General features: G+C 37.8%; 2 protein-coding genes and 1 pseudogene across 2 annotated transcripts in view; all 3 read left to right on the forward strand.

The window, feature by feature from the left end:
- LOC140933317 (uncharacterized) overlaps positions 1-20,920 on the forward strand; it is a 225,109-nt pseudogene that overhangs the window by 14,221 nt on the left and 189,968 nt on the right.
- The window catches only part of LOC140934541 (uncharacterized), a 78,037-nt gene that overhangs the window by 8,249 nt on the left and 48,868 nt on the right, over positions 1-20,920 (forward strand). The gene's annotated exons all lie outside the window — the stretch shown is intronic.
- On the forward strand, positions 5,373-19,306 carry LOC140932813 (uncharacterized). Its single transcript, XM_073382320.1, has 5 exons — positions 5,373-5,500; positions 6,271-6,310; positions 10,603-10,904; positions 12,737-12,986; positions 19,038-19,306. Exons 2-5 carry the CDS (start codon positions 6,305-6,307, stop codon positions 19,248-19,250), a joined length of 771 nt encoding a protein of 256 aa, XP_073238421.1. The 5' UTR covers positions 5,373-5,500; positions 6,271-6,304; the 3' UTR covers positions 19,251-19,306.

Raw genomic sequence — 20,920 nt, forward strand, 5'->3', positions numbered from 1 at the left:
AGCTAGTCAAGGCAGGCCAAGAATGATACAGAAAGAAAATAACTGCAATAAAATTAAGGTAAAAAAAAGAAGAAGTAGAAAGCAAGAGAGATTCATCAGCTTTAAAATAAATATGGAGCGGTTAACTAATTACAAAAATTATAATCTTAAGAAAAAAAACATATGAAAAAGATGCATCTAAAACTCTAAGGAGGAAAAGAAAACAAAACATTAGCTCCCTGCTTTTATAGGCAGGATTACAAAATAAGTATCGCCAGTCTCCAGAATATCACACTCTAAATCAGAAAGATCTGTTTTAGCCCTAAAAACAGGGCCCTTTCGGTGAGTAAAATACAGTCCTATTTTTGGGTCTAATTTGGCTCCCTTAAATCAGGGCCAATACAGTCCAATTAGCTAGGGCTGATTTGGTCCCAGGGCTGAAATGGGCCCTACCGTGGGCTGGAATAGCCTTTTGATAGAGCTTTTTTGGCCTAAATTGTGCTCAAATGGCTCCAAGAAGGGCTGAATTAGACTTTGGCCTGCAGGGCTGAATTGACACTTTAGGGCTGAAACAGATCTTTTTAATTTACAGTGTAACCTAGTTTTCACTAAGTCTCTAATTGCACCCATTACAACAAACACAATCCAAACCAATATTTTATTTCATCTAAAAAAAAAAAACAGTGAACTATGCAGGTGAAACTTGATAGCATGTCAGGTTGTCATACAGCAAAGAACCACAGATAAGAACAAAAACTCTTCAGGCTAATATTTTGAAAGAACCTGATGAAGTAAAAATGTTGAAACAGATTCTTAAAGTCAGATAATTGTAATAGCAAACTTAAGAGTTTTTATTGGCTGAAGTTGAAGTCATTTAGACATAACAACAAGCATATTTTGTACAAACATTAAATACTACTAATATTCTTTCAAACAAATCTAATTTTTCCCCAACAAAATACGAACCTAATTTGAGAAGCGAAACAGCCTAATTTCCAAGAAACACAAATTTTATAAGAGCCTTTTGAGGCTCACTTTGGAAAAAAAAAAAAAGCTACTTAGTTGTTACTGTATACTACTAAATGCAAGAGCAGGGGAGAGGGAGGGGGAGGAAGAGTTAGGGATAGAGTTAGATAGGTAAGGGTTAGGGATAGAGTTAGGGTTAGGGACAGCGTTAGGGTTAAGGATGGGATAGGGTTAGGAATAGGGATGGGAGTAGGTTAGGGTTAAATATAGCTTAGGGTTAGGGCTAGGGATAGAGTTAGGGTTAGGGACAGAGTTAGGGTTAGGGATGGGATAGGGTTAGGAATAGGTTAGGGTTAAATATAGCTTAGGGTTAGGGCTAGGGATAGAGTTAGGGTTAGACGTGCGGTGTCAACTGATTTTAATAGTCATAACCGTGATCCACTGAGTTAAACTTAAGCCTTGTCAGGAAAAGGATGTTATGTTAAGGTGCTTAGGGTGGATATGTAAAGTTCAGCTGTGAATGTGGGTAAGCTGAAGGCTAGGTTATGGATTGTTGAGCCAAGGCTCAGAGTTAGATTAGGGCAAAGGTTACAAACAACAAGTACGGTTTGCTGAGGGTTAACCTTTGTGGGACTTCTGGCTAAGAATATCAAATTACGTTGCGTTACATGTCAATTACATCGCCATACTGAACGAAGGATTGAATTTCAAAAGACGGGTCAGGAGGTGAGAAATACAGAGTTGTAGTTTTAATACAATCGATTTTCGAAGACTTATCACTGACTCAAGTAAATAGTTTTAAATTAATGCTATCTTACTCGACGTTTCGGGCTTCGCTTTCTTCGTGTTACAACAGCAGAACACAGATGATATAAACATTTTACAGTGTAAATATTCCAGCTTCCGAGGGGGCAAGTAAAACCACTAGCCACATCTGAAAGAAAACGACAAAACAAAAACATTGTTTAAAGAAAATTCCTCCACACGTGTTGAAAAAGTAAGATATCTTTTCTAAATCTTTCCCCCTAACAATCGGTTTTAGACAACACTAGATAACTTTCACAATCGGTACCGATGCGTAAAGCAGAAAATAACTGCATCCAACATTCCGGCCGGGGAATAAACAAAACCAGCGAAAAATTGAAAACGAACGAAAATTCAGCCTGTGCAGTAATACGACGGTGGCGTTTTTTGACACAATAAAATTCCAGACTCGCTCGACACATGACCAAAAATATAATATTAAAAAACCTTCGCTAACGGCCTATAAAACCACAAACTTTGATTTCAACCGAACTTTAACGCCTTTGTACACATAACTTGTCCTTGCACTAAGCAGGCTACTCACCGTTGTTGCCCGCTTATTCAAAGATCAGCACGTCCGTCGTACAAAACTGAAACATCAACAGAACAAACAGTCTCTGTATAATAGTGAAGTATTAACATTAGTTAACCTTTCTCGCAATGCATGCTGGGAAATCCCTGTTCATTATAAGTCTCCAGCGAGGCAAAAATCACAGCCACAAACTCCGTTGGTCCTCTTTTCTTATATCCAAACTAACCAATCTGCCCCTTATTGCCCGCTGGAGACTTCTTCACGGTGTGCAGAGCTGGGCAGAGACGTTTACACCATCCGCTGGATGGTCTCTCAGATTGTGCCCGAAGCTCGGTTCTTTGAGCAACGAGCGCCCATTTAAGCCTTCCCGGACTTAATGATGTCCCAGGCGCTTTGCAAACCGTGGCAATAGAATTTTTTTTACCAAACTCGGCCTCATAAGAAGTGCCCGTTTCGCACGAGCTCCGATCAAAACCTCTCCACTCGCGAAGAGAGCCGTTGAAAGGAGGACGTTACCATGCAAACTCGAACTTTTTAAAGCTAGAACCGGTTCCCCGCGGACAAAAAAACTGGAAGTCGTTTGTCACGCGACTGAAAATATATAAATAAACTTACTTCTGTTGACCTCCACGCTGCTTTCGTCTGAGCTTTCCTTTAATGTAAAGACCTATAGTACAAATGAAACACATGCGTGTGCACTCTAAATCAGAAAGATCTGTTTTAGCCCTAAAAACAGGGCCGTTTCGGTGAGTAAAATACAGTCCTATTTTTGGGTCTAATTTGGCTCCCTTAAATCAGGGCCAATACAGTCCAATTAGCTAGGGCTGATTTGGTCCCAGGGCTGAAATGGGCCCTACCGTGGGCTGGAATAGCCTTTTGATAGAGCTTTTTTGGCCTAAATTGTGCTCAAATGGCTCCAAGAAGGGCTGAATCAGACTTTGGCCTGCAGGGCTGAATTGACACTTTGTGGCTGAAACAGATCTTTTTAATTTACAGTGCAAGCAATGACGCACGAATATTAAATTTGAATTTGTGTTCTGAAAGTGTGCGCAACTTGGTCGGTATCTCATTCCATAATTTGGCACCAAGTCTCGAGAAAGAGTCTTTTTTTTTATTTCAAGATTCGATTTTTTTTATATAAAAGTTTTGAGATGTAGACGACCTAGTGCCGTATGAATGTATACGGGAAAGTGGAAGGATTAATTCCTGAATGTTTGTAGGTACTAAGTTGTTTCTCAAGTCAGACATTGTTTCTGCTAGTAGCTGATAATAGAGAAAGTTAATTGGTAATATTTTTGTATTGATAAAGAGAGAAATGGCATAATCACGCGGTTTAGCAAGGTGAATAAAGCGAAGAGCGCGTTTCTGAAGGACTAGAAGTTTGATAAGTTGTGATTTGCTTGCTTGACCCCATGCAATTAGACCGTATCGAAGATAGGGTGCTATTAGAGAGTGATAAATGGAAATAAGTGTGCTAAGGGGAACAACATGTCGCAATTTCGATAACAGCCAACAGTTCTACTGATTTTTTAAAGAATTGTGTCAATGTGGTTATTTCAAGAAAGTATTCCAGATTACCATACATGGAGCTAATCAGGGTCTCAACAATGCCTGATTCATATATAGCAAACTTTTTTTTTTCCATTTCGTGTTTTTGTTTTGGGGTTTGTGATTCTGTTTTCCTTTTTTTTTTTGTATTTTTTGGTTGAGTTTCTGTTTAATATTTTGGGATTTACGTCACTCAGGCCTGGTGGGTGATTCTATTTTGGGTTTGTTTGTGTTTTCTTTTGGGGATAGTGTATTTCTGTTTCGGATCTTTGTTTCTCAGTCCAGATTGACGTTGGGTTATCATTTTCCGTTTTGGCTACGTGTGTTTCTGTGCGGGGTTAGCGGGTTATGTTTTCGAGTCTTGTTTTTTGTTTTTGTTCCTTTCGGCCACCATATTTATGTACTATGAGGAAAACATGTCATTAAACTTTCGTAAAAAGACATGCTCAGCCAATCATCTCGATACCTGAAAGCACACCCTCTCTCCTTTATCTCTATATGTTTCTTGTGAGAAGAGGGCATGATGTATATATTTGTCAGATCTCGTGTATTAATGCCATAATACAGTACTTTTTTTCGTATTAGGTAAGAAAAAATACCTATGAAATGCACTGTCCCTTTTGCATGTTGATTTGGTTAAATGTTCTTTTCACGGTTTTCTGATGTTTGAATCCGTATTTGAACGAAACATAACGAATTCAGGTAGAAAACATTTAAATTAATTTCTCTAATTTACTTTTTTTTTCTTTTTCGTTTTTGTGGCGGACAATAATGAAGAATTGAATATCTTATTTTAGACTCTCATGAGATCCATGATCAAAGAAAGTGATCAGTTTTGGTCACTGAGTAAGAGAGAAGTCATTAGATATGAATGTATTAAATTTTTTAGTACACAAGAACCCTCAAGCAATTTACTGCTTTAATATGCCTCGTGTTTAAATAAAGGATGTTGATTAATTCATTCATTCATTCATTCAAGTCCTTAACGCATGAAAATCGTGCGTTCTGGGCGAATCTTTGCTAACGTCTTTGTTTAAATTTTGTTGCCTTATCGTTAAAATGTTATAAAAAGGGCTAAACAAGAATCACCTTTCAAAACTGAAATACAACTCAACACAAGCAACTGCCAATATTGAATGACAAGATTGAATAAATAATCTGTGCAATTTTTTTGCTTTTTTCATGCAATACTTAAGGAAGTATCAGCCATCAAGGTACGTACAATTTCTGGGTGTAAAAGAGTTTATTCGACCATCAGTCCATTTGTAAAATTTCGACTTTTTAACATCATATATCAGAAAAGAAAAAAAAAAGAAACGAAATTTTCGGAGAGAGTGTAATTCAGCTATTTTTTCTCACTAATACTTTATGAAATGACTCTTTTGTAACTTTATTAGAAAACTAGAAGTGGGTGCATTTACGTCATCACCACACTCCAATAGTAGCATTGCGTTTGCGCACAGAGCAGGAAGCGTCGATACTCGATACTTAACGCCTATTGGAGGAAGATAGGGGAGGGAAAGATCTGATGAGAGACCCTGGGAACGAATTGAGGTAAATATTACTGAATTCAGAAACTGTTCATAATTTTGTTTCAAACATCTCGAAGGAGATTTTCTAAAGCATCAGGAATTAATCAAACTCTTCAGAAACAGAAATTGCTTCCGCAAGGTAAGATGACTAAAAACCGTGCTTGAAACAACCTTGCTAAGAGGGAGAGCGGAAAGTTTTAGCGTACACCACCAAAACGATCAAAAGCGATCATTAAAAAATCAATATTTTAGGGCTAAAGACTGATGTGAATGTCATAGCATCAAACAAAAATTAAACGCACTCACAGGCTTTAAAGTGTGATAGAAAAATAGAAGACTTCACCTAGCTGAATTTGAGTTGGAACATTTTAGAAGACCTTTAATAGGAAAAGAAACACACAAACAACAACAAAATTAACAGACAGACAAATCATCAGACCACTAACTCGAGCCAATAGTTTAGAGTATCTTATAAGCAAGGAAAATGGGGATGGATAATTGGATTCAAAATTCTGAAAAAGCTGTTTCTTTAATGGCAGATGTGTAAATCGTCTATGTAATTAAGCAATCAAATGGTTTGAATTTTATTTTGAGGTTACTCTCGTCACTCAGACCGTGTCGTTACGCGTATTTAAGGTTTCTAGATAGCAAGATTTTTCAGTGGTTTCCGTCTTAATATCTCTTAATCAGTAAATACTTTGTGTAATATCAAATTTATGATGAGAACTGTGAGTATTAAGCACCGATAGGAACTGACTCTTTTGTAAATGTCGCAGCAAAATTTTTAATGGCATTTCCTTAATATTAACGAAATATTGATGAGGACCACAGAACTAGAAAAATGTAACAGTAGATAGAAACATGGTTTTCATTTTTGGTTTCACCTGATTGCCATATCTTTATTTTTAGAGGACTGAACACGCACAGACAAGCTTGAAGTATTATGGCGGTAAGACAAATTCAGTAGGCTTTCTGGTCGTTGCATCCGTCGTATAGCCCACAAAACCATTTAATTGTTTGCACTTTATTCTGCGTATTTCCCTTTAGTTTTACTTTATTTTCGGTCATGAATCTGTCAAAACGCGGTGTCAGTTGAATGTTTTGTGTAAACGTTTGAGCAATTATCACCAAAAAAATTAAACTTCATGGCTAACTGATCAACTTCTAAATAATCAAAATTATTTCAGCCATAGTCGTGCGTGGTGTGACCAAACTGTTCTTTAAACATGACCTGAACAGTGTTTTAAAAGCACTACGAAGTCCTGGAGTAATCCCAACCAATATCACTAATCCGTTGTTAGGCTCGACTGGTTTTTTTTTGAGGGGGTATACTTCCCCACTTAAAGCGTTTACTGCTTCAGCATTAACAAAGATATCGGAAAACGCTTATCACAGTTGTACTATAAAAAGATGAAAAGTTGTTATGATACATGTTTTATTGACATCAGAGTTACCATGGAAACATGATGACGCTACGTTATTTACTTGCCTTTGTATTTCTCGGTACCAGGAGTTTTTTTTTTTTTTTTTTAAATCGCTTAAGGGTGCTTAAGCCTCCTTTAGTTGCCTTGATCATGATAAAGTTTGAGCAAATTCTATGAGAGCGTTTTCGAAATATTTTAAACAAAGTTTTAAGGGTCAGAAAAACACTGAATGAACATGCTATCGATATAATTAGCTAATATCTAAAGAAAATGATGAGGTATGAAACTGATGCAGTTTCATCTTACATTGGTTTGACTTCATCTGAATCTTTGCACGAAAAAAGAGGGAGATTGCTTCGGTCGATTGCGAGAAAAAAGAATTTGATTAGACTACGTTCGGCTGCTTTCTTTACCATTTTTGAGTGTAATATGGTCCATGCTTACAAATCTCTACTTGCGGTGAGAAAATATATCTAACGCCCTTTTAGAGTTCTGTAAGCTTATATCAAACCTGATACTAGATCAGATCATTGCCTCAAATCTTACAAACGTGAACAAACTTGGCGCATAAATTAACTGTGCTCGCGTTCACGAAATTAGATATATATATTATTATATAAACACCAATGAAATACCAAGTGAGCTTTCGCGCGAAAACTCCGTTGATATCTTCACATGTGAAAATATCACCGTTACTATGGCTTCATAATAATCCGCACCTTTCAGACCCAAACACTGTTTAAGTAAAATGGTTTGGTATTTCACTGGTTTTTATATAATAAATGGAACATTACATGGTCGCTTGGAGATACGAAATTTCTCTTCTCGTGTTGAAAAAAATATATCACTTGAGACTTTCAAACCCTGACTTACGCATCAAGCAAGCTAGGTGAAAAACAAAAACGATGCCATCCGAAATCGATTCCGACTTTGACAAGCGGCGCATTTCTTAAGCAAAATCTCGATAAACAAACCAGCCATTAATATTAGAAGACCCTTAATAGCAGCTCTATCTCATTTTGTACATCCAGTTGAGAAAGACAGTTAAAAACATCACAAGTTGATACAAAACTCTGAAAGCTTTAGCTGTCAAAGTAAACAAGTTTCAAGATGCAGCATAAGTTTTTCCGCATGAACTCACCTATCAAATTTTGAAAAATCAGAGCATAAAAATTGGACGTAGGGCGTGATCAACGCGTGAAGATGGTAAGAAAAGGTCTTCCCCGTCTGTATCTTTAAAGAAGTGGCTGAATTTTCGCGTCCGAGGTCAGTTTGAAATCAAAATCTTAATAGTGCGGGGCCATAGTGACATAAACACAACATATTTCATATGAATTGAAAAAAATATAAACTTGAGCCTGCGATCATTTGAAAACTAGTAACTTGTCAGCGGATAACTTCAAAAAACACTCGACCTCGATGGGTCGTCACCTGAGCCCTCGGTGTGGTCAGGTGATGCTGGTCAGCGGATACCCTGTTATGACAGCTGTCAATTGATCACAACGTTGATATTCAATTAGTTTTCTCCTGGGTTCCCAAACTAGCTAGAAAGTGTGAGAGTAAACATTGATTTCCCTGTGGTACGAACGGATGGTCGCTCGGGCGGTCGGTCGGTGCACGGTCACGTGATAACCAAATATTCTGGGATGGGTAGATTTACTTAGCTATGGGGCTCCACCCACGCACGTGCACTTTGCACGCACTTGTCAGCTCCGCTTTCAATCAATAGGGCAATTCAAAAGGGAAATTAATCGAGTATTGCAATCATCGGTTTCCCACTCGGCAATCTTGTAAAACAGTAAATAAAGTGCACACATATATATTTTTTAACTAAAATATTTGCTAGCAACTTTGTACGTTACTAAATGACTTTCCCAAGTTTAAATATAGTTGTATGTATATGAATGTAATGGGGCTTTAAATGTCACAAAATTTTCCCCCAGAGTTTGTGTACATGTATTCACCGGTATTGTTTTCAAGTTTTATATGCACGTGCACAACTGAAGCAAATGTAACAATGAATATAAGGTGAGAACATATATTGCAGAAAGGAAACAGAAATGCAACTAATCTTTTGTACAGCGATTTATTCCTGCGTGCCTCCTGATGACAAAGTGACGCTATAGACATTGTTTTGACCATTTCTGCTACATTAGCTTATTCCGGAGATTTCTTTGGAGAGTGATGGAGGGTTCTTTTGAATGCAAATTAAGTTGTGCACTTGTTTATGAAACCTCAAACAAAGCTAGTGAGTAATCAGGACACTCACTTGTAAACACAAAATCTGGAGGAAAATTTGTGGCATTTGATACCCCATTTAATTGCCTTCCTTGTTTTAAGTGTCCTTGAAACTTGGAGGAGATGTACATTGATGATTAATCCCGGGATTCCCGGGTGAAGAAAGTAGCCGACCGTAGGTTAATCAAATTCCTCTGTCTCGCAATCGGCCGAAACAATCTCCCTCCTTTTTCGTACGAAGTTTCAGATAGAATCAAACCACTATGAGACGAAACTTCATTTTCAGACCCCATCATTTTCTTCAGATATTAGCTAATTATGTCGATAACATGTTTATTCATTGTCTTTGTCACCCTTAAAACTTTTTTTCAAAATATTTCGAAAACGCTCTCATAAACTGTGTTCAAACTTTGCCATAATCGATGCAACTAAAGGAAGTAAAAGCTCTTTTAAGCGAGTTCTGAAAAAAAAAAAACTCCTGGTGCCGAGAAACACAAAGGCAGTTAAAAAACGTAATGGCGTCATTTTGTTGCTATGGCAACTCTGATGTCAATATAACATGGATCATAACAAATTTTCATCTTTATATAATACAGCCGTGGCAACCTTTTTCCGATATCTTTGTCAATGTCGACGTAGTAAACGCTCAAAGTGGGAAAGTATACTCTCTAAAAAATCCAGTCGAGCCACCTTAATGAAACTACAAACAAAGAAAGAAGGGATACACTCCAGTTTATAGATAAGGATATACAATTTATATTACTACCCACCTTTTGCATTTTTAGCAAAGGAAAAACAAGTACCGTAAAATTCCGAAAATAAGCCCCTCCAAATATTAGCCCCCAAAACCAGTAACGCAAACAACCCTCCGTTAAATCGCCCCTCCAAATATAAGCCCCCCGGGGGCTTGTACTTGGAAAATTGCCCTCAAATACAAAGTAAAACAAAGCAAAAACGGTAAATTTACTTCCAACTATAAGGCTAGCCCTATCGATTTTGAAACGCAAATTTCCGTCCATAGATAAGCCCCTCCAAATAAAAGCCCCTCCAAAAATAAGCCCCTCAAAAAGGGTCTATGAAAAATATAAGCCCCGGGGCTTATTTTCGGAATTTTACGGTATTTAAAGCTGAGACGTCACTGTGGCCAAACGGTGTAGCTAAACGATAAAACGGTGGCCACGTAGGAGTTGAAATCTTTTCTTACGTTGACAAATTCTTCTTCGGTAACGATCCCGATATTTTTTGACCCGCGTAAACCGGTACATCCCACTAGGCGTGTGCATCAGACGACTCACACACTGGTTTACATGTAGGTGTTACTCTGCTACTCTGCATAAACCTCTTTGGCTTCTTCCTTGAACCGCCGGTTTAAGTTCTCGCCTCGCCTTGCTTTTTATACGTTATGTAACGAGCCTCCAGTCTTCGTTGCTTTCACTTTTGTCCGGTTTCTATGTAATTAACCAGATCAGTGGAAGAGATCTTCCTACATTTCCAGCACTATCATCATCATCAGCATCATCATCGTCATCATCATCATCATCATTATAATTATTATTATTCTTATTGTCTCACATTTTAGTTGATTGACAAGTTGTTACGTGAATTCGCAAAGGAAAATTTTGGCGATAAAGAGGGACATTATATCCCTGTTGTCTATGGCCGAACTCAAGATATTAAGTTATTTACTCTGGTGGTAAGGGAATCTAGGTACGTTCTGGAACGTCCGTTCAGACGATATACATACAAAGTTGTGACGGGACTAGAACATTGCGTAGCAGATGGCAAGAGGGAAGAATATGAAGCCTTGAAGAAAAAAAAGGTTCAAAAACATAATGAGATGGCATCAGTGGAGGAAAGTGAAGATGGCAGCGGTGCTACAAGGTAAATTAACGTCACTGAAACATTACCCTGTAACATTTACTAGTTTTTGCCTAGTTACAGTTATTAATTTTCATAACTTACTTTAACCTGCATCAATGGCTTTCTCAAGCTCAATTTGTTATCTCGTAAGTTTTTTACTCTAGATTTTTTTGTGAACAAATTTGCCCCGTAGTCGCTTAACATGTTTGATCTTTAAAATCTTATACAATTTACGTTGATAACTATAAATTCATTTATTTAAGTGTGATGTGCTTTTAGTAGCTATTGTCACGCCATTTGGCTATTATTTATGACTCTATGCTCACTAAATCCGTGTGCAGAGAAATGCAAGGTAATTTATACCAAAGGATGAATTAAAGTGAATGTGATATAGCCATATACCAGTAATCCATTTAGAGGAATAAACCAGCTCGCTTCCTTTCACGGGTTACTTCCGGCATGTGACCCCTATCACACTAAATAATTTGCTCAGCCAATCAGATAAAAGCTGTCACATAAACAGTGCTTTAGTAAAACAGCAGTTCATGTGCTTTTGTCGTGGAACAAAATAATCTACCACACGCTTTTATCGCTATTTGATTCTCTATTATGGTTTTCTTAGTTTTTTTTCTTCTTCTTTTTTTTTTTGCTTTATCGCTGCAATCCTGAGAACAGCATATAGGACTAATTATTGTTTCATTCACTGCAAATCCATGGACAGTTGCCATGGAGATATAACAATGAAAAAACAGGATTTTTCACCAAGAAGAATCAATCTAAGCTGACACCCCTACACGCACTGCACTTAGTAATATATTTTTAGCTTGTATTAACAAATTTTAGTTCAGCCTCACTCCCCCGGAGTTCTTATGAAGTTTCTACTTCTACCTACAGAAGGATTCAAGTTTCCTTCTAAAATAAGAAGGGGTTTTTCCTGACGGGTAGCAGATACCCAATCATAACTATGATTAGTAATCATACCTTTATATATTAGTTGAACATGAGCTTACGATGAAGTGCTCCAATACTTATGACCTTTGCCCCATAGGCTCTTGTTACTCCTTAATCCAGGGAATTGGTAATCAACAGAGCCCTTTTCACCCCTCTGTACCCAAGGGGGGTTATCACCTCTCAATCTCAACCTTGGGAGGGAGGGAGAATTATCACCCCCTATGGAGGATTACCGCCTCTCACAACCCTGAGGGATTATCACCTCTCACGACACTGAGGGATTATCACTCCGAGGAAAGATTGTCACCTCTCGCTACCCGGGGGGATCATCACTCAGACATAGGTTTAGCACCCCTCACTACCCTGAGAGATTGTCACTCTGAGGGAGGATTATCACCTCTCTTTACCCTGGGGGATTATCACTCAGACAGAGGATTAGCAACCCTCACTACGCTGGAGGATTATCACTCCGAAAGAGGATTATCACCTCTCACCATCCTGGGGGCTATCACCTCCTGGAGAGGATTATCAACTCTCATGAACCTGAGGGATTATAACACCCTAGAGGGAATGTTTTGTGTTGCGAAAGTCATTCTAACTCTTTATTCCCTTAAGAAATACTGTAGAATGTAATCAGTTGTAAAAAGTCCCCTCTCTTAATTAATTTTCGTCAATGTATTTGTTGTGGTTCAGTTTCATCCTTGGTTTAAATTTTATTTTCTTTTGTTTTTGGGTATGGTAATATATGATAATGATTTTGAAACAAAAGAAAATAAAATTTAAACCAAGGATAAATTTAACCACAACATATTAATTTTTCTATTAATGAAAATTTACCCAGTAGTACAGCACCAACATTCTGTCCTGTTCCTCATACGAAATTTTTTTGCTTCTTGATTCAGCTCCTTTGCAGTTGGAGCCCAAGCTGCTGATATTGCCAATATTGAGATCAAGATAAATGAAGACCTGGGATCCCTAGAGCTCGGGGAAATTGATCATGAATACATAGTTGACCCAGACGTACGTGAAGTGTTGGCCAAAACAGAACTAGATATTAATAAAACAGAAGCGTTTGAAGACGAACAACTGCGTTTGGTAACCTCAGTGATTTACAGTCAGCGATTTGCAGTTAAAGGCAACAGAAAAATCAAGGTATTTTAGCCGTTGAAAACTATCTTCTTTTTCCTTTTCTTCTTCCTCTTCTTCTTACTACTACTACTAGTATTATTATTATCATTATTATTATTATTTTATTATACAGTGATGAACTACTATTATTACTATCATTATTATTATTATTATTATTATTATTATTATTATTATATAGTGATGAACTACACTGTAGAGAATGAAAGGGAGATAGATACATCTAATTAGGACTCTTTGTTGTCACCCCCATTTTATCAATAAGCGAGCTTACTCGCTGTGACGCTGTGGGTATAAGTTACTTGTGAATAGCTATTTTGGTTTTCGAGTTACATGAAGTTAATTGGAGAGATTTGTTGAGTTAAGTTAATGGCCTGTTGCTGTTAAATGAAAGTTTTAAGCTCGGGAAAGTTGCAACACTTTCCCCTATCTTTATAAAACTTTACCGGATGTAACTGTCTTGCTTCTGAGCTTGTTGTTTTTCCAGATTAGGACCATGATTACAAAACCGGGTTGGCCCTCCTTTTTTTGAAATGCGGAAAGGAGATTAAGCGCAAGAATGAACCCTGTGTTATGATTATATGCAACCAATTTGGCTAGTTTAGCTGAGATGCCGGTATCGGGGTGGCGGAAAATCGGGATAAAAGTCGGCTCCACAAAAGCAAGCCAGTCCGGCTGATGTAATCAGGCTCTTAACGCCAGGCCCATTAAGGGGGTACTCCGGATGTCAATTAGCGGGGATGATTGAAGGGGGACAAAAATCAAACCCCCAAGATATCCCTAGGCCTTCCAACAAAACCCCCAAAAGTTCCCTGGACCAAACATTTATCCCCCCAAACAATCTCAGAGCTAAAAGAGAAGCTCCCGTTGATAAATTTATGATTTAAATCAAACAATTAACCTGTAATCCACAATTAGAGCACATTCCTGTGAATTTTGAGGGAAAGGCTGAGTGATTTTAGAGAAAAAGAATTTGCAAACAGTTCAAGGGTTAAACAAATTTTACATCGAGTTAATAGTCTTTATGTACACCCAAAAAATAGCAATCATCTTCGATCACAGTAGATTAGGCCTGGAAAACAAATTCTTCCTAAAGAAAATAAGCTAATCGCTTACCTACGAACACCTTTATTTTTAATAATAAGGTTAATTGGACATCCCCGAAATATAATTTTATGCTATAAAGGCCGATTATAAGACACGATAGTCCTTGGTGGCAGCAACTTTACACGTTGCAGTACTGTAAGCGAGGCCAAAATAAAAAATCAGGCCGGATTTTTTAGGTTCGGTAAGCGAAGTATTTCGAATGAAAGATGAACATTTCAGCTTTAAGATGAAAGTTTTGGCGAGTTTACAGCTTGTGAAACAGTTGCAGAAGGCGCCCGTTCTGTTCAGGTGAGTAAACTTTTCATGGCTGATATTAATACGCGGTTTACTGCGCAGTAAAAAAAGAAGTTTGTAATAATCAAAGAAACTTTCTTATAATTATTTAAAGTGAAGATACTTAGGGTAGTCAAGTTGTTAGAAAATTTATTAATTCTTCTTGAAATTCGATTTGTTTAGAATAACGGAGGCCGGAAACATTCACTAAGTATTGTCAGGTGCCCAATATCAGGCCAGTTTTTTCCTTGCTGTGCAAAATCGATAAAATAGCTGCGTACATTATCCGGATAGCTCTATTTCATATCTATAACTATAATTAAAGCGTAGGATATATGATATAATCTGCATAATGCAATTCTACTCAACTCCTTATGGAAATTTTCTTCACTCGTTCAGAGGCGACCTGATTTCGTGTGCGCGGCTTGCTTCGCGTGACTACATTTTCTATATATAACCAGAAGCGTCGGAGTTGAACCGGGAATTCTCATACTTTCCCCAGTTGTTACTACTAGCATTGGGTTGCAACGGTTTGAAAAATTTCTCAAAGAGATTGAAAGACGTGAAAGAAGGAGGAATTAGTGCCAGAAAGCAGGCCAAATGTGGGGACTGAGCATAAAGAAATTAAAACTGCAGGCCAGACTAAATAGACCTTGCCACGGTTTTCGACGCCATCTTGACGAGTGGGCAAACAAGTGAGAAATTACAGTGTTTGTATGAGAATCTAATGTTGAATAATATTCGTAAAACGGCTGTTCTGAACAAAATATCAATTGTAAACTTGAGCTACAAAGCAAAGGATCGTCCCAAAAAAAATTTGGGGGCGTACCTGTGCTTAAATTTCTCCAGAGGCTTTCTTTAGATTTTCCATATATTTGTCTGTAATTTTCCCGGGACTTTCTTACAGACAAGTGTATAGACAATTTTAAAAAGTGGTTCTAGGTCTTCTAGTGAATGTAACGACCTCAATTTTTTTCAGAAGAATCCCTAGGAGTGAAGCTTTAGTTTACAACTTTTTTTTTTTTTTTTTTCAGAACAACCGTTCTAAGGAAATTATTCGACATTAGATCCTCATACAATCACTGTAATGTATCACGCGCTTGCCTACTCGTCAAGATGGCGTCCAAAACCGTCACAAGGTCTATAGGAGAGTGACCTTTGACCGATTGACGGCCCTTCGCCAGTTTGTTTGTTTGTTTTTTTTAATTTTAGCAAAAAATGAAGGAAAAGCTTGGAAACCGCGGCTTTGGCTTGTCCACGGATGAGTTCCTTAAATCAGTGAAAACGTTCCTAGTCAAGAAAGTAAGAACTATACCATTTAACAGCCGCTCGCGTCCCCCACAACACCCCAGTCTTTTGTTATGGTTTATTTCACGATGCTAGGTCCAGATCGATTGATATTTTTGGAATCGATGGCCAGTCACTTTTTCACAAGTGCAAGAGAAGCTTATAAGTCGCTTCCCTGTCGAAATTTATGTATAATTATGTTGTTATTGTTGTGGCGGGATACTGGGCCAGGTGGCCTGATACTAGGCAATATAGGAGCTCTGCAAAAAATATTAATTTCGCGATGGAAACGAAGGCAAAAAAATTAAACTGTCTTTCTTCACATTAAGGACTAAATAGATTTTCTCTTGGCCAAATTTCAAAGCTCTTGCAACTAAGAAAGGAAAGTTATTGCAGTGTTACACTGAAGTGGCCGGATCCTGGGCAACATATATACTAACAATCAATAAAAGAAATATAATTAGGTCGGTGAAAAATTTACAGACTGAGACAACGACAACAATTTTCAATCACGAAGAAAAGTACTGAGAGTAAAGTGTCTCTGCGAAGATCCTGAGTTTTTAAGCATATATTAAAGCTTCTAGTTAATACCTTGCAGATTTAATATAAGCTTATGTTTTAACCCGGCTTCCCAGTATTTGCTATTTTTAAAGCTAAAACTTTATTCTTCGGAACGCTTTCTTTGTATTTGCGGTCAGAAAATGTCTAGAGGCTTTTTAAAGTTCTGTAGGCTTATATCAAACCCGATCAAATCTTACAACCTGCATAAAAGTGAGTGAACTAGCCGCATAAACTGCGCTCGACTGAAATAATAATAATAATAATAATAATAATAATAATAATAATAATAATAATAATAATAATAATAATAATAAAACATCAAATACAATAATTATTCAGGCCTACCAGGTCGAGATGCAGGTCCTGAAAGCCATCAAATAAGACCAGAATCGCTTGAGACTTACGCATCAAGCAAGGTGAAGTGAGTATTAAGCTGATTTTTGAAAGAGATGCTTTCCGAGATGGAATTTCCGATAAGGGGTGCATTTCTTAACCAAAAACCCTATAAGCAAACTAGCCATGAATAACAAAATATTCTTGGCAGCAGCTGTATTTCATGTTGTACATCAAGTGGAAAAAGACAGTTAAAGCTATCACAAGATGACACAACACTGTGTCAGCTTCAACTATCGAAAAACAAGTTTCCAGATGCTGCATAAGTTTTCCGCATGAACTCACCTGTCATATTTTGACTAATCAAAACATACTTCATATAGATTTAGCCTGGGCTAAAAAAAAGCTCTCATTAGTCTAATATCTATAGTTTACTCAAATAAAATATAAAATCGCGTAATGCCAAGCGGCGACGGCAACGAAAACAGCCCCAAAAAAATCAGGCCTAATTAGTAAAAAAAAAACACTTTGCTCGCGCAGCACACTTTTTTGTACATTTCTTTGCCATTTTTTTGGCCCGACTGCAACGAGAAACTTCCGAGGATGCCTTTATACCGAGCCCGGACTCGACGCAGAACTCGACAGTTTTTCGCTTTTCCGCCATTTTCACGCCCTGCAAGTCCCATGACCACTAACAGGAGGATTTTCGTGGCAATCATGGAAGGAAAGCTCGAGTTAGGGTTTGGTTAGGGTCGGGGTTAGGGTTAAGTTAGGGTTAGGGTTAGGTTGGCGTGAGGGTTAGGGTTAAACTTGGATATGGTTTTTAGGGATTCAACTGCAGGAGAGTTCGCCTACATTTGAGAAAGTAAGTGAGTTGGAACTGTCGCAATGAAGATTGAATGAATGTTAATTTAATTTTTGAGTGATGTGTTCGTTGCTGTCGCCGTCCTTAACGTTTAGACGATTAAATAGATCATATGGAAACGCTACCCGGACGATTACAAACGACCTGGACGACTGAAACGACCCCGATCGCTTGGATAGAGTTGAATTCTATATGGTCGACGATTCAGAGGACGATCATGTGAATTTTGAAGCGATCATATGGAAACGCTCTCAGACAATTAAGACGATTAGGACGATCAAAGGCTATCCCAGAAATCATCACTTTTATTCCAAATCGAGAATAAATTTGGCCTGGGCGACGCTGAAGTCGAAAACAAAAATAATAATAATACAAAAATGTTCGCACCACGTATGCTGGGCGCTATTTGAAATTAGCTTAAGTCAGTACAGTAACATCAAGTTCTCGAAGTGATACTACAGTCGTGGAACTCTTCTAGCAGCTCGACGCCGTAAAATGGAGAGAAAAAGCAGATAGCGAGGCGCTGAGTTCGCTCTCCGATTAAAATCCATGATTATGTTTGGCGTGTTTGCGAAACACGCGCAAAAATTCTATTGTCTCACCCAAAGAAATTGCTGATGCCCCCGCGTGTCTTGTCTTTAAGGCGATCGAGGCGATGAGATGGAAACTACCAATCGTCCAAGTCGTCCTGATCGCCACGAAATTTTTTGAAACGACTGGGGCGATCGGGACGATCGGGACGATCATATGGAAACCAGACTTTAGAGTAAGGTTAGGATTAGGGTAAGGAGATTACGAGTTAGGTTAGGTTGATGTAAGTTTATCTCGAAAGTTCCAGAAACTTCCTAGTTACACTTTTTATGTGTTCCTGTTCACTTTTTTCTTTCGCTGCCGCTCATTTTCACCTTGATAGCCGCTAGCATTTCCCCTTTTTCTCACCGCCGCTATAAAATTTTGATGTTTTTTTCCCCAAAGAAATTGGTCTCCTTTGTTTTTTACTCTCGCTCTAGCTCTTTCTCTATTATCCATGTCAATGTAGACAATAAAATTTAGTCGAAAGAAAGAATCGGCTTTGTTGTTGTTGTATTTATCGCTAAAAGTCCGAGAAGCTATGCGATTTATCGCCGAAACATGTCGAAACGTACGGGTGCTCGAAATGCAAAATTTAATCCCTGCTAATATATGAAGGGATGGACGTACGTAGGGACATACGCCTCACGGACGATTTTCTCAGGACCAAAATTTCTTGGATGCATAGATTGCCAAATTTTCTTACCCATGGTGCTCCTCTACGCGCCCTTCGCGCAAGCGAGAGCTACGCTATTAAAACAGCCTCAAAACAGGCTTGGTTGTGATTCGCAGAGCCACAAGGCGGGGATACGCAGGCACTACCGCGAATCTTCAGAATGTGTTGAATACCCAAAAAATATATTTTAAATCAAGCCACCCCCAAACAATAATTGTCAAAGTTTCCTAACCAAAAAAATTCGGGAAGAAAAGATTTCTATTATCCCCGTCACTTGAGATCCACAGTACGCCCCCTTCCCCCCGGGCCAGGCTTTCTTAAAATCTCGCTATTGCGTAGGCAAAAAATACTCTATTCAAATGACTTGTTTGTATCAATTTTAAAGGTGGAAACAGATGCAGGAATCAATATCCCTGGGTATGTCCTCTCTCAGATAAAAGGAAAGTACAAAAATGTGAATATCCCTCCAAATATTGCAACAAGGGCGAATACACGAGGTCCAATCCTGTTCCAGTGTTGCCGTGTTGTCTTGAACAAGGACAAAAATCGATTGGAACTCCCCAAGGGAGAGGGTGTTGGTAAACCTGTAAACAGATGAAAAGAAGACGAGGAGGAGGAGTACAAAAACACCGCAGTCAGCTTGGTGGATGACATGGAGAGTTCCCGCACCAAATCAAATGTATTTTAAAACTGTTTGTGAAGTAGTTTAAAGCTATTTAAACGATTTAAAAACTATTTTTACCACAATTTGAGGTATTTTTATTATATTTCACGACTAAAACCAAAATAGCGTTAAAAGTTTGAATTGTATTTGACATCTATTTGAATAATATTTATAACATTTTCCCAGGTTTTCCTTGTGTTTGCATTATATTTGCTATCAAAACTACATTTTAAATACAGTACTTTAACTATATTTTCGAAAGAGAGTACTTTCGAGTCGCTAATTTTTTTTTAAATACCGTATTTAAACTGCATTTTGGAAAGAAGAACCTAATCACAAAGATTTAAAAAGTAGTTTTTATAAGTAAAGTTCAAAATCAGGTTTCACTTAGGATGTTTAAAGACTATTTTGAATATACTTCCTCGTCTACGACCTTAAACAGCTCATAAGTAGCATAGTTAAAACATTTTTGAAGAAGGTTTAAAAGGCAGTTCAATTTAAATTGTGATTTGAAATAACGAACATCTTGAAATCTCTCCAAACAGGATTAAAACTGGCTGTTTTTACTGTATTTTCACAAACTATCCTCATTTAAAAGGTATTTAAATGGAAACCTGTTTCCAAACCTAACTTAAACAGGCTGTTTATAGGGTGTTTTGAAAAAACCCGGCTGTCCTATGGTAAGAAATATACTTCAAAGGAAAAAAAGTCAACCAGATTTATTTTCAAACAGATTTTAAATAGTGTTTTTGGGGTATTTTTAAAAATTGATACCCTCAGTAACGGACTTGAAAAACAAAATGCAATATAGACATGCAGACACAGTCTGCCAAAAGAAATAAGAACCCGTCGTCTAGACAGAGCCCATTCTACAAACGCACTATTCGTACAGATAAGCCATCTCGACAGAAGTTTTTCGTCGTCAATCCAAAAGAAAATTGATGAGAATTCTCAATTCTGGACACATGTGATTTCTAATCGTGCGCGTACTTAAGTGCGAATGTCCGTAAAAATCGAGCAACCGGCGGCCAAGGTCAAAAATTAAATTTCGCTCATATCTTGTCCAAACATACTTATTAGTAAGTAACTAAACGTGGTGTAGTTTGTGTTTCAAATGGCCGCTTGGATTTGGAGAAAATCGACAAAATCAATTTTCGTGGTCGGCGCCTTGAAAACAACCAAAATTTGAGGCAAAACGAGGCGGTCTCAAAACTTCGCTCGCACGCAAAAAGGAAGAAAGCGTGGTAAAATATTCCCCGATAAATCAATTTATAAAGGGTTTTAGCCCTAGTATGGCGGTTAATTCTTATCTTAACGATAATGTGGAAGGTAAACAATTTTATTTTAGTTTTCAACGAAGTTTAAATTTAGACCTAAAGTCGCGAGTTAATTTTTAGGCATGTGCTACACCTTGGTTTTTCCTGAAACTCAAGCTATAAGTTAGTTAAACGTTGTACTAAAACATATGTAAGAACTGGCTTGGGTAATTTAATTTACGCTTCAGACGAACTTTCTGAACTTGAACAAATTTTGAGTGAAATATGTGACATTTCCATAATTCACCAACGCCTTGCCGTTGCCGAAAGGCATCATTGGCATTTCTT

This window comes from Porites lutea, chromosome 4 (assembly GCF_958299795.1).
Source record: "Porites lutea chromosome 4, jaPorLute2.1, whole genome shotgun sequence".
Taxonomy (NCBI): Eukaryota; Metazoa; Cnidaria; class Anthozoa; order Scleractinia; family Poritidae; genus Porites; species Porites lutea.